We start from the raw sequence: 11,807 nt of genomic DNA on the forward strand, positions 1-11,807 counted from the left end.
TTCGGTTGTGTGATCCTAGTCCCTAAACTTGGAAACCTCCCATATAAGTCCTCAAACTTGTTCAGTTATATCATTCCGGTACCTAAACTTGTTTTTAAGTATCATCTAGATCAAAACGTGGCGAATCTAAAAACTCTATATAAAAAATAACTCATAACTTTTTCATATGAACTTGAAAATAAACTTTATATCAAAATTGAAGCCAACAATGCAATCTACAACTTTGTAGTTGAAAAGTTTTTAAATTAAACTCATTTAGGACCGAATTTTTTGTAAGTTTATAGATTTTGAAATTTAAGATTTAAAATTAAATTTTGTGACACTAAATGATTTCAAATAAAAAAAATTCAACTACAAAGTTGTAGATTGCATTGAGGGCTACAACTTTGATATAAAGTTTGTCTTCATTCGAGTTCATATGAAAAAGTTACGAATTATTTTTTGATATAGAGTTTTTAGATCGCTTTGTTTTGAGCCAGATTAGACTCAAAAGACAAAACTGAGTTTAAGGACCTAAATGGGTGATTTCTATGTTTAGGGATCGAGATAACACAACCGAACAATTTTAGGAACCGAGATGACATAGATAAACAAGTTTGAGGACTTAAATGGTTGATTTGCGAGTTTAAGGACCAGAATGATACAAAAGTACAAGTTTAGAGACCGATGATAGACTTTACTCTTGTTATAATGTGATACTTTGTCTAGCTCACCATATTCATGACTCGGCACCTCTCAAGGTCGGGTCCACTGAATCCCACAACAAATAAGATTTAACTCAAATAAAAAAAGACTAGAGGATTGTCTATACTTATATGTTGTGCTCCTAATCATCAATTTTCGATATAAGACCGAACGTCTAAACATAGCAATGTTTCATATTCTAGATATTGTTTAACTCTTCTTATTAGTTCTAGTTGTGCGCCCGTGCTGATATCAAATTTCTGTCATTTTGCATTTCACGTTATTATGGTCTACTTCCCTATGTTTATGTTGAGACGTGTGATAAAATAGAATAACATATAGTTTTTGAGATCATATTGATATGGACATCACTGCTTCAAGGTATGCAATGACAATACCGAATTCTTCGTTGCCAAAACACCTTTTAGAACCTAGCTCAAAATGGTTGTTGGATGAGAGGCATGAACTTAATGATACTTAGTTAGTATTATAAATATTATTATTTTATCAAATAAATTTAATTAAACTTGAGATATTTTAAATCTTTAAGATTTTTAAAATGACTTATAATTTGGGACGAAGGAAGTAGTTTCTTTTTTTAAGATGGGTGCTAACTTTGCTGATATCCAAAGTCTCCTATTCTGCTACGTACAACATACCCCCAGTAGCCCAGTTCGTTGCACAGTAGGAAAGCCCGGCCCGACGACAAGGAAAAGGCCCAGTTTGGCAATTGCAGCCCTAAGCCTACTCCAGAGTCTCCCACGGCGCCGACGCCTGAGGCGCTCGCCGACGCCTGCCAGTGCCAGGCCGCCACCGCGCACGACTCCGTCTTGCTGTCCATCCTGCGCCGCCTCATCCTCTCCTCCCCGGCTCCCCGGTTCCCGCCCCTAACACTAGCACTAGTAGTAGTTAGGGGCTGTCCAACGGGCCGGCGACCCCGCCTCAACCGCCGCAGTTTCGCCGGAGATGGACTTCCAGGTCGTCGTCCTCGCCGGCGGCACCTCCGACTCCGAGAAACTGTGCCCCCTCGTTTCCAAGGTGGAGTCCCCCCTCTCTCTCTCTCTCTCCCCTTTTCCCCATCTCACCTCACCTCATCCATGTTAGTCCCGCCGCGCCTTAACCTCTACCTAAGCTCACTTCCTCCTCTTCGCTGCGCAGGACGTTCCCAAGGCGTTGCTCCCGGTCGCCAACCGCCCCGTGCTCTCTTACGCGCTGGACCTTCTTGAGGCCAGCGACCTCAAGGACCTCATCGTGGTGAGCTCCTCGCTCTTCTGCTTCTCTTCCTCCTGTCACGGCTGTGGTCCCAACTTCCCGAGCCACGAGCAGGATATTGTTTGGCTGAAGTGGTGTGGTGCAGGTGGTTGAGGGGCAGGAGGCAGCACAGCTTGTCGACGCTTGGGTATCCAGCGCGTACCTGGATCGCCTTCGAGTGGAGGTGAGTCTGCTTCTGATTCCGTGTCTGAGATTGCAATGCCCAATGCTCTGTTACTAGGGTATTGCCTTTGTGTTAGTGCTAAGAGTGATATGTAATTGGAGAAGATCCTAGAAACAAGCATATAAATTTGTTCTAAGGATGCATGAAGATAAATTAGCCGGATACATTTTCATGGCAGAACCAAATAAGCCTTTAAAGAACTAGGTATTAGGTGAATGTTTCAGTTCTTATAGATTAGATTATTGTTCATGTGGATTTTGAGTTAGTTTAACTACACACCTATCTACTAGCATTGTTATGGTAGGCTGTCTATGGAGGCAGGTTACCTCATCCCTGCAATGTCATTGGGACTCTATATTATTTTTTGTGGAAAATTTTCTCTTGTGTTGCGAGTGGAATTTCATTTAAACAAACTGGTCTTGAAGCATGGATATGCTATGGTACCTGATACCTTTTTGTCTGGATTGTTGAGGTGCTGATATTAGGATTATGACTATTGAAGGCTAATCAGCATTGGAGAAGCTGCCACTTGGGTGTTGCTTGGCCTCCCCTACTATCATTTTTGAGCAAGCTCCTAACCTTTTTTGCTATGACTTCCTTTCATGCTAGTTAGCCACCTAAGTGCAGATGAGGCACTAGGCAGCAGCCAATCGCTCACCAAGTTTTGAATTGAATGACTTCTACAGCAAGGATGTTAATTTATTATGATTTATGAATGTAGCATAACAAAACAAATTCTTTAGTTCTAAATGAAAATTTGATTTCAAGTTGTTCCCTCTATATCTCAGTACCATTTCATGTTGTTCATTTGTTAATCCTTATTTAAACAAGGCACTTTGCTCTCCCATTGTTTCTTTTTCTTTTGTTTAAAGTTGGAGTTAAGCTGGCTACTAGTTTGAATCTTGTAAGATTTATATTTCTTTTACCAATGCTTGAATGCTATCTTTGTTGTTTTTTCAATACTTTCTTCGATGAAGTGAGAATGTGAAGCTTGCGGACTATATGTCAATCCAAACATAACTCCATTAAAATTTAAATATCTTGTGAGCATGTCTCTGTTCTAACTTATTTCCTTTTTTCATCAATGCTAATCATTAAGCCCATGGATGTTTCTGTTCATGTTATATTATATAAAAATTCAGTATAATATATGATTTTATTCCTAGTAACTTCAACTTCTTGAGTTCATTCTTGTTTTTATATCTCCTAGTTTTTGTTTTCTTTGATTGACATTTGTTTATTTATTATGGTATACTACGAGCTCAATCTCATTGACAAACAATTGAATGACTGTAGGGAAACATATTTTCATTTTGTTTGTGGAAATAACTCTTTTTTGTATTCAGGTAGTTGTGGTTTCTGAAGACCTTGGAAGTGCTGGTGCATTACGAGCTATTTCAAAGCGACTGACAGCAAATGATATTTTGGTAATGTTTGTGCTTTCATACTATGGCAATGTGCCAATGTTGACAAAATGTTGCATGATTCTAACACATTGAGCTGTGTTTGAATAGGTAGTTAGCGGTGACCTGGTAACAGATGTGTTGCCTGGAGCTGTTGCTGCTACTCATAGAAGAAATGGTGCAGCTGTTACTGCTTTACTATGTTCTGTTCCTGTTAGTGGTCCTTCAGACACTGCTTCTTCTAGTGGGAAAGATAAAGCTAAAAAGCCAACTCGTTTGAACATAGTAGGGCTGGACAAGAGTAAACAATTCTTGTTGCATATCGTGTCAGGTTTGCTTACTGTGATTTCATTAAGTGTAGTAGAAGGCTAGTAGTGTCATGCATGCTTGATTCTCATACCTGTCAATGTCACCTGTAGGAACTGATGTTGAAAAAGATGTTCAAGTTCATAAAAGAAAAATACAGGCTGTTGGTCAGGTAAGGCACCTATTCTACGTATGAAGTCAGCTACATTTGTTTCTGAGGAATTTTGAGTTTCAGTGCTATACTTATGTGCACATTGTTATGCATCATGATTCTTGAAAAACAATCAGGCCAACACTATTGTGTCAGTCTCAAGTTTTTGCAACTGGGCTGTCCTTGCAATGATTTAGATAGAGAAATTGGTGGCCCATGGGCATCCATCTATCTATCTATATGATCTTGTCAGTCACTCAGAGGGGTGCTTGGATCTCAGGAGTAAAAACTAATCCTTGGTTTTGGATGCCAAATAGAAGGACTAAACATAGACTAAAAAAAATTAATGACGATTAATTGATGGTTAGACCATTAGAGGCCATTAGAAAAAATAGTTCACATTTAGCCTATTATCATATGATGACTAATTTTTAGCCCTGAGATCTAAACACCCCTTAGGCATGGCAACTGTGGAGCTGTGACAGAACCGCCCAATTTATACAAAATCAAGTACGGCTGCCCCCACAAACACATTGGCACACACACACACACTTCCACTTATATAAACCCGGTAGTCCGCCGAGTGTCACGAAGGACCTCGGTAAATCCACATCACAACCAAGACTGTAATAGATTAATAAATACACATCACATACACTAGAGTTTGCAGCGGAAATAATGTTTACAATTGAGTTCACCAATAAATAATTAATAATACATTACGGAGTTTAAAACCAATTAGAGAACAAAATATCTTTGAAATGATTAGCTTGGGGATGCATGGAGTAATCTTGTTGCTTTGTTTTTGGCCGTTCTGTCTTATGTTACGGTTAGCAGGTCTTGAAAGTCAATAATGTAACATAATCCAATGGCTTTGGCATTTCTAAGTTGAAGTGAGGTATTTATTTTATTTTGGTTCTTTTTGCTCCTGTCCTTTGTGCCCTCTTCATCATGGGCACTGGTATATGATGTACTTTTACCAAATATAAATGTATTTCAAAGCTTAATTCACCCTTTATTTTTTAAATTTTCTAAAACTTCCTTTTAACAAAGTTGTGGGTTGGTATTGCAAAACATGCCTTGGGCTAAAACTTTAGTGCCTTAGCTATGTACACATTACTTGATGAAAAGTATTGGGTCTGTCGAATTTTATTGATTGATGAGGCAATCTGATGTAACCTCAAACCACAAAAGCACAACTTAGCTGTCACTGTCAGAAGTCTGAAAATCTCAATCATTATTTCTTTGTTGTCTGTGTACACATTATTTGTTTACAAGTAGCACAACAATAGCTAATATAGGAGTCATACTCTTCTAAGGAAGCAAGTGAAGAAACTTATTGTCCCTTTATGGACGATCTGTGCTGGGAACTGAATGATAGCTCAATTGGTAGAACCTCCATTAGAGAGGCTCGCCACTCACCAGCCAGCTTTCCTGACTCCTGAGAACTGGTTTCAGCGAGTTTTCTAGCCAGCCAGGATTGGGCACTCCTTAAAGTCAAAGCCAGGGTGAAGTCTTCTCCCTGTAATCAAATTCTTTTTTTTTAAAGTTTTTATAAGATGGCCTCAGTCCCTTGATAGCTTAGTTGCAATATACGGTACTTAGACACAACTTGGATGCTATTATTTTTATAGTAACTGTATTTTTGTTGGATGTTCATATCAAATTTTTATGGGAAGTAATAACAGTCATGTTAATTGTTCTGTAATGATATGGTTTAATTTAAATTCAGAAAAGCACTCAGTTTGAATGATTTGATGAACTATAAATTGAACTATGCTATCCTTCTTTTGTTAGATGGAAATTCGAAGTGACCTAATGGATGCACATCTTTATGCTTTTAAGAGGTTAGTTTTTTTTAACCTTTTGTGATGTCTTGTTTGGTCGTTCTTTTAAATATGCTCACACTCAAGTCATAGATTTTGCCATAATTTACTGCTGGTCACAGGACAATATTACAGGACGTACTGGAACAGAAGGAAGCATACCGTAGCATTAGACTTGAAGTCCTCCCATATTTAGTTAGGAGTCAATTGGTATGCTCATGCTTAATGACATGTAAACATGTAACACACTCGTCTGAAGCAGTGTTTAACTGTTGTAAACTTGAACAGAGATCAGCTCCATCTGGTGGCAGTGGAACAGCAGTTGATGAAACTGGGAGTAGTGCTGTTCAGTCCAGTGGTAATTTGCAGTGTTTGTCACAGCATCGTGTCATTGCACCATCTGCTTTCAAGCAGGATGGTGGTGGACATAGGTGCTGTGCTTATATTGCTACTAAAAGCAAATACTGTCACCGGTTGAACTCAATTCAGTCGTATTGTGATATCAATCGAGACGTAAGGATTTCACTCTACAGGGAATTATTTTGTCACATGCACCACTATCGAATCATGATTAAATTATTACTATTTTGTATTGCAGGTTATAGGGGAAGCTAGCCACTTGTCTGGTTATTCCTTCTCTGCACAAAACAATATCATCCACCCATCCTCTGTGCTTGGATCAAAGACTACAGTAAGTCTGTTGAACTAATAGCAATCTAGCATCCAGATGACCGCCTGAAAATACAGAACATATCGTAAAATGAATTTAGGATGTTACTGTGTTAGCTGCTACCATGTTGCGTATATATATGAAAATATTCATTTGTTTGCTTTAAGATAATATTGATCTTTCATTTGTGGGATTTCAGTATAAGTATGCTTCAGTTAAAATTGTGATTACTTTGCCATGTTGGCTAGCATTTAAAGAGGGATCATGACATGCAAGTATGTATATTGAGAGGTTAATAATGTTTTTTCATGTGACAAATCCAAGACTTTTTAATTGCATGTCAATGATCAAACTTTACAATGTTTGGTTGCATGTCTAGATTATCTAATTGACATCAGAGGTAGTGATAAATTGCTTTTGATACATTAATAATGTATCCAATTCTGCATGATGTTTGATGTTTGAAATTGTTACAATTTCTATTTTGGCTTATTTTGTTGTATTTTATGTTTGTTTAGATAGGACCACATTGTATTCTTGCTGAGGGTTCACAGCTAGGTGACAAGTGTAGTGTGAAGCGATCCGTGATTGGTCGTCACTGCCGAATCGGTTCCAATGTGAAGGTAATTGTGGTGTGACTTGTTATTCCATTGTAATGATTTTTGTATGCTCTCGGTTAAAAAAAATACTACCTCAATATCATGATAAAAGTTGTACATGCTGGCTTATGTAGCAAAACTAGGAATTGCCATGTTGGGTGCTGTGCATTACAGGCTACAGAAACTGCTTGTATTTGTAAACAGTATTGTTCTTTTAGATCTAGCCTGCTTAGGCTTAAGAGTGTTCCTTAATATAGCCTTCCTTGCAGAGGCATGGGTATCCATATTTCTACCAATTATTCGTTGCCATCATGCTGTATTCCTCTGAAAAGAAGTCATTTTTCATAAATCTTTTAAAGATTTTCTGTTAACTAGCAAGATGCAATTGATAATATCTGTTTGTTCTCTGTAAGATATCTTTTGTGATTGTCTTGCAATTATATCTTGGTGCTTTATTGAAATATTACTGTTTGGCCTTAGATGTCTATGCCACACTTAAGTTCCGTTCTGGTTTAAGCTTCTTTGTTTCCTTCTTATGAAAGAAATCATTTCCACCCTTGCTGCAGATTGTCAACTCTGTTGTGATGAATCACGTTGTTATTGAAGATGGTTGCCACATCCAAGGTTCTGTTGTATGTAATAATGTTCAACTGCAAGAACGGGCTGTTCTGAAAGATTGCCAGGTACCATCTTCTGTACTCCCTGTAGCAAAAAGAGAGACATTTTAAAAATGCAACAAAATTGGCCAGCAATATCTTCCATTATGTCATAGTCTTACTAGGTTTATTTAGTAGAAAAAAATAACCATTAGTGGCCAAAATTATTATTTTTGGATAGTCAAGGTCCATAGTGATTTAATCTTGATCAGGAGTGGAGCTCCTTAGTTGGCCAGTGATGGTCGTTAACTTTAATGGATGCAAAGCTTATAAATTCATATGTAGGCCTTGTTTAGATGCGATTTTTTTTGGATTTCGCTACTTTAGCACTTTCGTTTGTTTGTGACAAATATTATTCGATCATGGACTAACTAGGATCAAAAGATTCGTCTCGCGATTTACAGCTAAAGTGTGTAATTAGTTTTTGTTTTCGTCTATATTTAATGCTTCATGCATGTGCCACGGGGAATCTTGAAAACTTTTTGGTTTTTGGGGTGAACTAAACAAGGCCGTAGTGTCTTATTCAGTAATTTCTTCAATCTCCCATTTTTCAGGTTGGAGCTGGTTATATTGTGACTGGTGGCAGCGAGCACAAAGCAGAATCCCTAGCAAGAAAGTACAGTGAGCTTTGACTGTTTTGTTGGATACTGAATGATTTTGTATTCACTTGAGATGCACCCCAAAGAAGAAGAAAAAAGGGTAGCAGTTCTTGTCTAAAATTTATAAAATATGTCATTATGTACAACAGCACAGTTTTGGTTGCAGTGTAACAGTGCGAAAGGTTTTGGTTGCTTATTCAGTACCAGTTTTGTACCAGGCTGCTTGAGCAAGTTACTATTGTCTAAAATTTTGGATCCGGTTCCTCCTTCGCCGTGTGCTTTTGAGAGGCCAGGTTGTTGCCTACACCTTTAGATGTGCTTTGTGCTTGGTTGAGAGGGTACATTTAGCACGGTCTTTTTGTTTGGTTGGGGTGGTCGGGTCAAATGGGACTTGTGTGCATCCTCTAGCCTGGCATGAGGAGCTTGGCTTTAGATCTATGAATTATTTTAATTAATTATAAAAAAGTATAGATTTAGAGTTATAGCAAGAATTGTATACTAAAGCATACCATATTATATATGTTTAATGTGTAGATCTATTTATGTGAAGTTCAATAAAATTGTTTTTTTTATTTTATGATTTTCTATGATTTACTATAATTTTTTAAAGATTCAGTGGAAAAATAAATTAAAAAAGACAAAACTATCGTCATTATAGCAAAACAACTATCTAAAACCGATTAAAGGGATTATTTTACCGGTTTTTGGAAAGTTTAGTAGGGCAGAAAATCAAGTTTTATAGTTCATGGCTTTAGACAGAAGATACACCGATGACAATATTTGTTTTTTATTTTTTTTCTTTTGTCAGCAAAACCATTGCTGAATTCCTCCATTTGAATATGTGCCTGATTGGTTTTAGTACGTGAAAGACTTTGTCTCGAATTTTTTTTTTTTGGTCTATGGAAGAGTTTTTTCGAAAAAAATTATTTTCTGTATATTTTATTTTCTGATGAAATGTTTTTTTTGGAAACTGGAAATATAATTTCGTCGGTGTTAGCAAAGATTTCCTGTATGAATATATGTGTGATATTTTTTTTGTTTGACAGCAATGCTCTTGCCGAATTTCTTTGTTCGAATATCAATCCTTTATGGGTGTGTTTGGTTTGTGTCTACAAGCCTGACTTGTAAAACTAAGCCAGGCTAGCCCAAGTCTGTCTTTAACAAGCCAGGATGGACTTGTTTGGTTGCATGTATCAACTAAGCCTGACCAATAACTAGATGTGTTTGGTTGTCTGATTTGCACTACATACAATTACCTCTTCTCTATTTCACAAACACCTGGTCTCCCCTACTGCGATGGAGATGGAGCTGAGCCTTACATCGACCACCACGTGACCCGCCCGCCACTGAGCTTCGCGAGCGATGAGAATTAGAAAGGAGAGCACAGCCTCACCGCTGGACATGGGAAGCACACTACCGGAGAACAAAAAAAACACGGGAGAAGAAGAAATCTCAAGGGAGCCCGCTACTGGTCCTCGACGGCGGTCGCGGGCGCAGGGTGGGCGGTGAAGATGCGGCGGAGGTGGGACGCGAGGGCGCCGGACGAATCGGCGTCCGCCTCCCTGCGGAGCGCGTCCTGGAGGTCTCGCATGTGGTGGGAGAGGTCCTCGCGCTCGCGGCGGAGGTCGGCGTTGTCGACGGCGAGGTCGTTCAGGCGGTGCTTCTGGCCTAGGGACCGCAGGCTCATCATGAAGACGCCCGCCATCAGGAACAGCTGCACGAACCCTTGCTCTTCGCACTCGATCCATGGCAGCGCACTCGAGGTGGAGAAGCTCTTCGGGATGGGGGAGAGCGAGAACCGTGCCGGCGGCAGGCGCGCCGGCGCGGAGGCCACACCCCGCATGGCGAAGGGGAGCGTGGCGGGGGGCGAAGGCGGTGGGAGGAGACCCCCACCGCCGCGACGGAGGAGCAGGTGCGGGCTTTGGTGGCAGACGGCGGCAACCGCCGCGGGTGGCAGCGCCATCGCCAGAGATTCCTTCGGGAGCGGGTCGGAGAGGCGGGTCTTTGTCACCGCAAGCACCGGTACGTGAACCGAACGGGACAGAGGGCTGGCCAGAGAGCCTGGCTCAGAAGGTCGATTTGGGTTTCAAAGCTGGCCAGACTATGGCCTTGTTTAGTTCCGAAAAGATTTCGGATTTCGGTATTGTAGCACTTTCGTTTGCTTGTGAAAAATATTATTCAATTATGGACTAATTAGGATCAAAAGATTTGTCTCGTGATTTCTAGCTAAACTGTGTAATTAGTTTTTGCTTTCGTCTATATTTAATACTTCATGCATGTGCCGCAAGATTCGATGTGACGGGAAATCTTAAAAACTTTTTGCTTTTTTGGGTGAACTAAACAAGGCCTATCTCAGTACGGCTGGCCAAGCCTGGCCGTGCCCCAAGCCGTATTCAGCGAACCAAACATCCAATTTCTGGCCAACTGAGCCATGGCCACATGTAGAATGCAACCAAACACACCCTATATGATTTTTGGAAACTTTTTTTTTCCTCGGAAGAGTTGTTTCGGTAAAGTTTTTTTTTGCCGTTGAATAGTTGGTTAGTTTTTTTTGGGAAACCTTTTTTAGCAACCCTTTTTTGTGTGTGGATAACGTGGAAGTTTTGGAAACGTTTTTTTTTTGTGCCCGTGTTTGTTTTGGAAACAGTTTCTTTTTTTTTGCCGTATCATATTTTCCCTTTTTTGCCGTACCATAATTTTTCTAGAGGAAAGTTGCGGGTGATTTTTTTTACCGTCGGGACGCAGATTCAGTGACGCTGTAACTTTTCCTGTCAAATCCACCGTTCATCCAACATCTAAGGGCTGCAGGCCACTTGAAGCCTGGGTTCGGTTCTCTCCTGCAAAGACGGAGCAGGAGCTCACAACTCACAAGTGACACAGCCAGCGTGCACGGCCGGCGCGGCTGACGTGGTGAGCGCGCGGCCAGGGGCGGAGCGAGTGGGCGTGGCCGGTGCGAAGAGCGACACGGTGAGCATGCGGTGGCGGCGAGCTCGTACGTGGCCGGAGACGAGTGTTTGGATGCACAACGCCTTATCGGTGGCACCTTGCTCCATGCCGGCGCCGACTTTGGCAGGTTTGGACTCCGTGCTGGCCTCGCCGCGCCTCCGCGCCCACCGCATGCTCGCCGTGTCTCTCCGCGCCGGCAAGTCGGAAACTGCTCGATGCGCGTCCGGGACAGCACGCTGACATCGCCCATTGGTTATGGTCCCCACCGCGACGGCGTGAGCCCGCTCGAGGTACCGGTGAACTTGGGCTTAGTGAAAAATTTGAAGTACCGTAGCATTTTCGTTTGTTTATGACAAATATTATCCAATCATGGACTAACTAGGATCAAAAGATTCGTCTCGTGATTTACAGCTAAACTGTGTAATTAGTTTTTGTTTTCGTCATGCATATGCCACAAGATTTGATGTGACGGGAAATTTTGAAAATTTTTTGATTTTTAAGGTGAACTAAACAAGGCCTTGCATTTCATCTA

At 40.5% G+C, this 11,807-nt stretch overlaps 2 protein-coding genes across 3 annotated transcripts; one reads left to right on the plus strand and one right to left on the minus strand.

Moving 5' to 3' along the window:
* On the plus strand, positions 1,405-8,633 carry LOC8064502 (translation initiation factor eIF-2B subunit gamma). Of its 2 annotated transcripts, XM_002464194.2 has the most exons (13): positions 1,408-1,722; positions 1,843-1,938; positions 2,042-2,119; positions 3,466-3,546; positions 3,634-3,853; positions 3,942-4,000; positions 5,777-5,826; positions 5,928-6,015; positions 6,094-6,318; positions 6,404-6,496; positions 6,994-7,098; positions 7,641-7,757; positions 8,285-8,633. In XM_002464194.2, exons 1-13 carry the CDS (start codon positions 1,651-1,653, stop codon positions 8,360-8,362), a joined length of 1,362 nt encoding a protein of 453 aa, XP_002464239.1. In that variant the 5' UTR covers positions 1,408-1,650; the 3' UTR covers positions 8,363-8,633. The 2 variants fall into 2 exon arrangements, with proteins under 2 accessions (XP_021310135.1, XP_002464239.1); XM_021454460.1 differs by having other exon boundaries at positions 1,405-1,722; positions 5,928-6,318.
* Positions 9,541-10,516, minus strand: LOC8064503. Its single transcript, XM_002466780.2, has one exon. The coding sequence runs from the start codon at positions 10,290-10,292 to the stop codon at positions 9,795-9,797; it is 498 nt and encodes a 165-aa protein (XP_002466825.1). The 5' UTR covers positions 10,293-10,516; the 3' UTR covers positions 9,541-9,794.

The sequence above is a fragment of the Sorghum bicolor genome, chromosome 1, assembly GCF_000003195.3.
Source record: "Sorghum bicolor cultivar BTx623 chromosome 1, Sorghum_bicolor_NCBIv3, whole genome shotgun sequence".
Lineage (NCBI taxonomy): Eukaryota > Viridiplantae > Streptophyta > Magnoliopsida > Poales > Poaceae > Sorghum > Sorghum bicolor.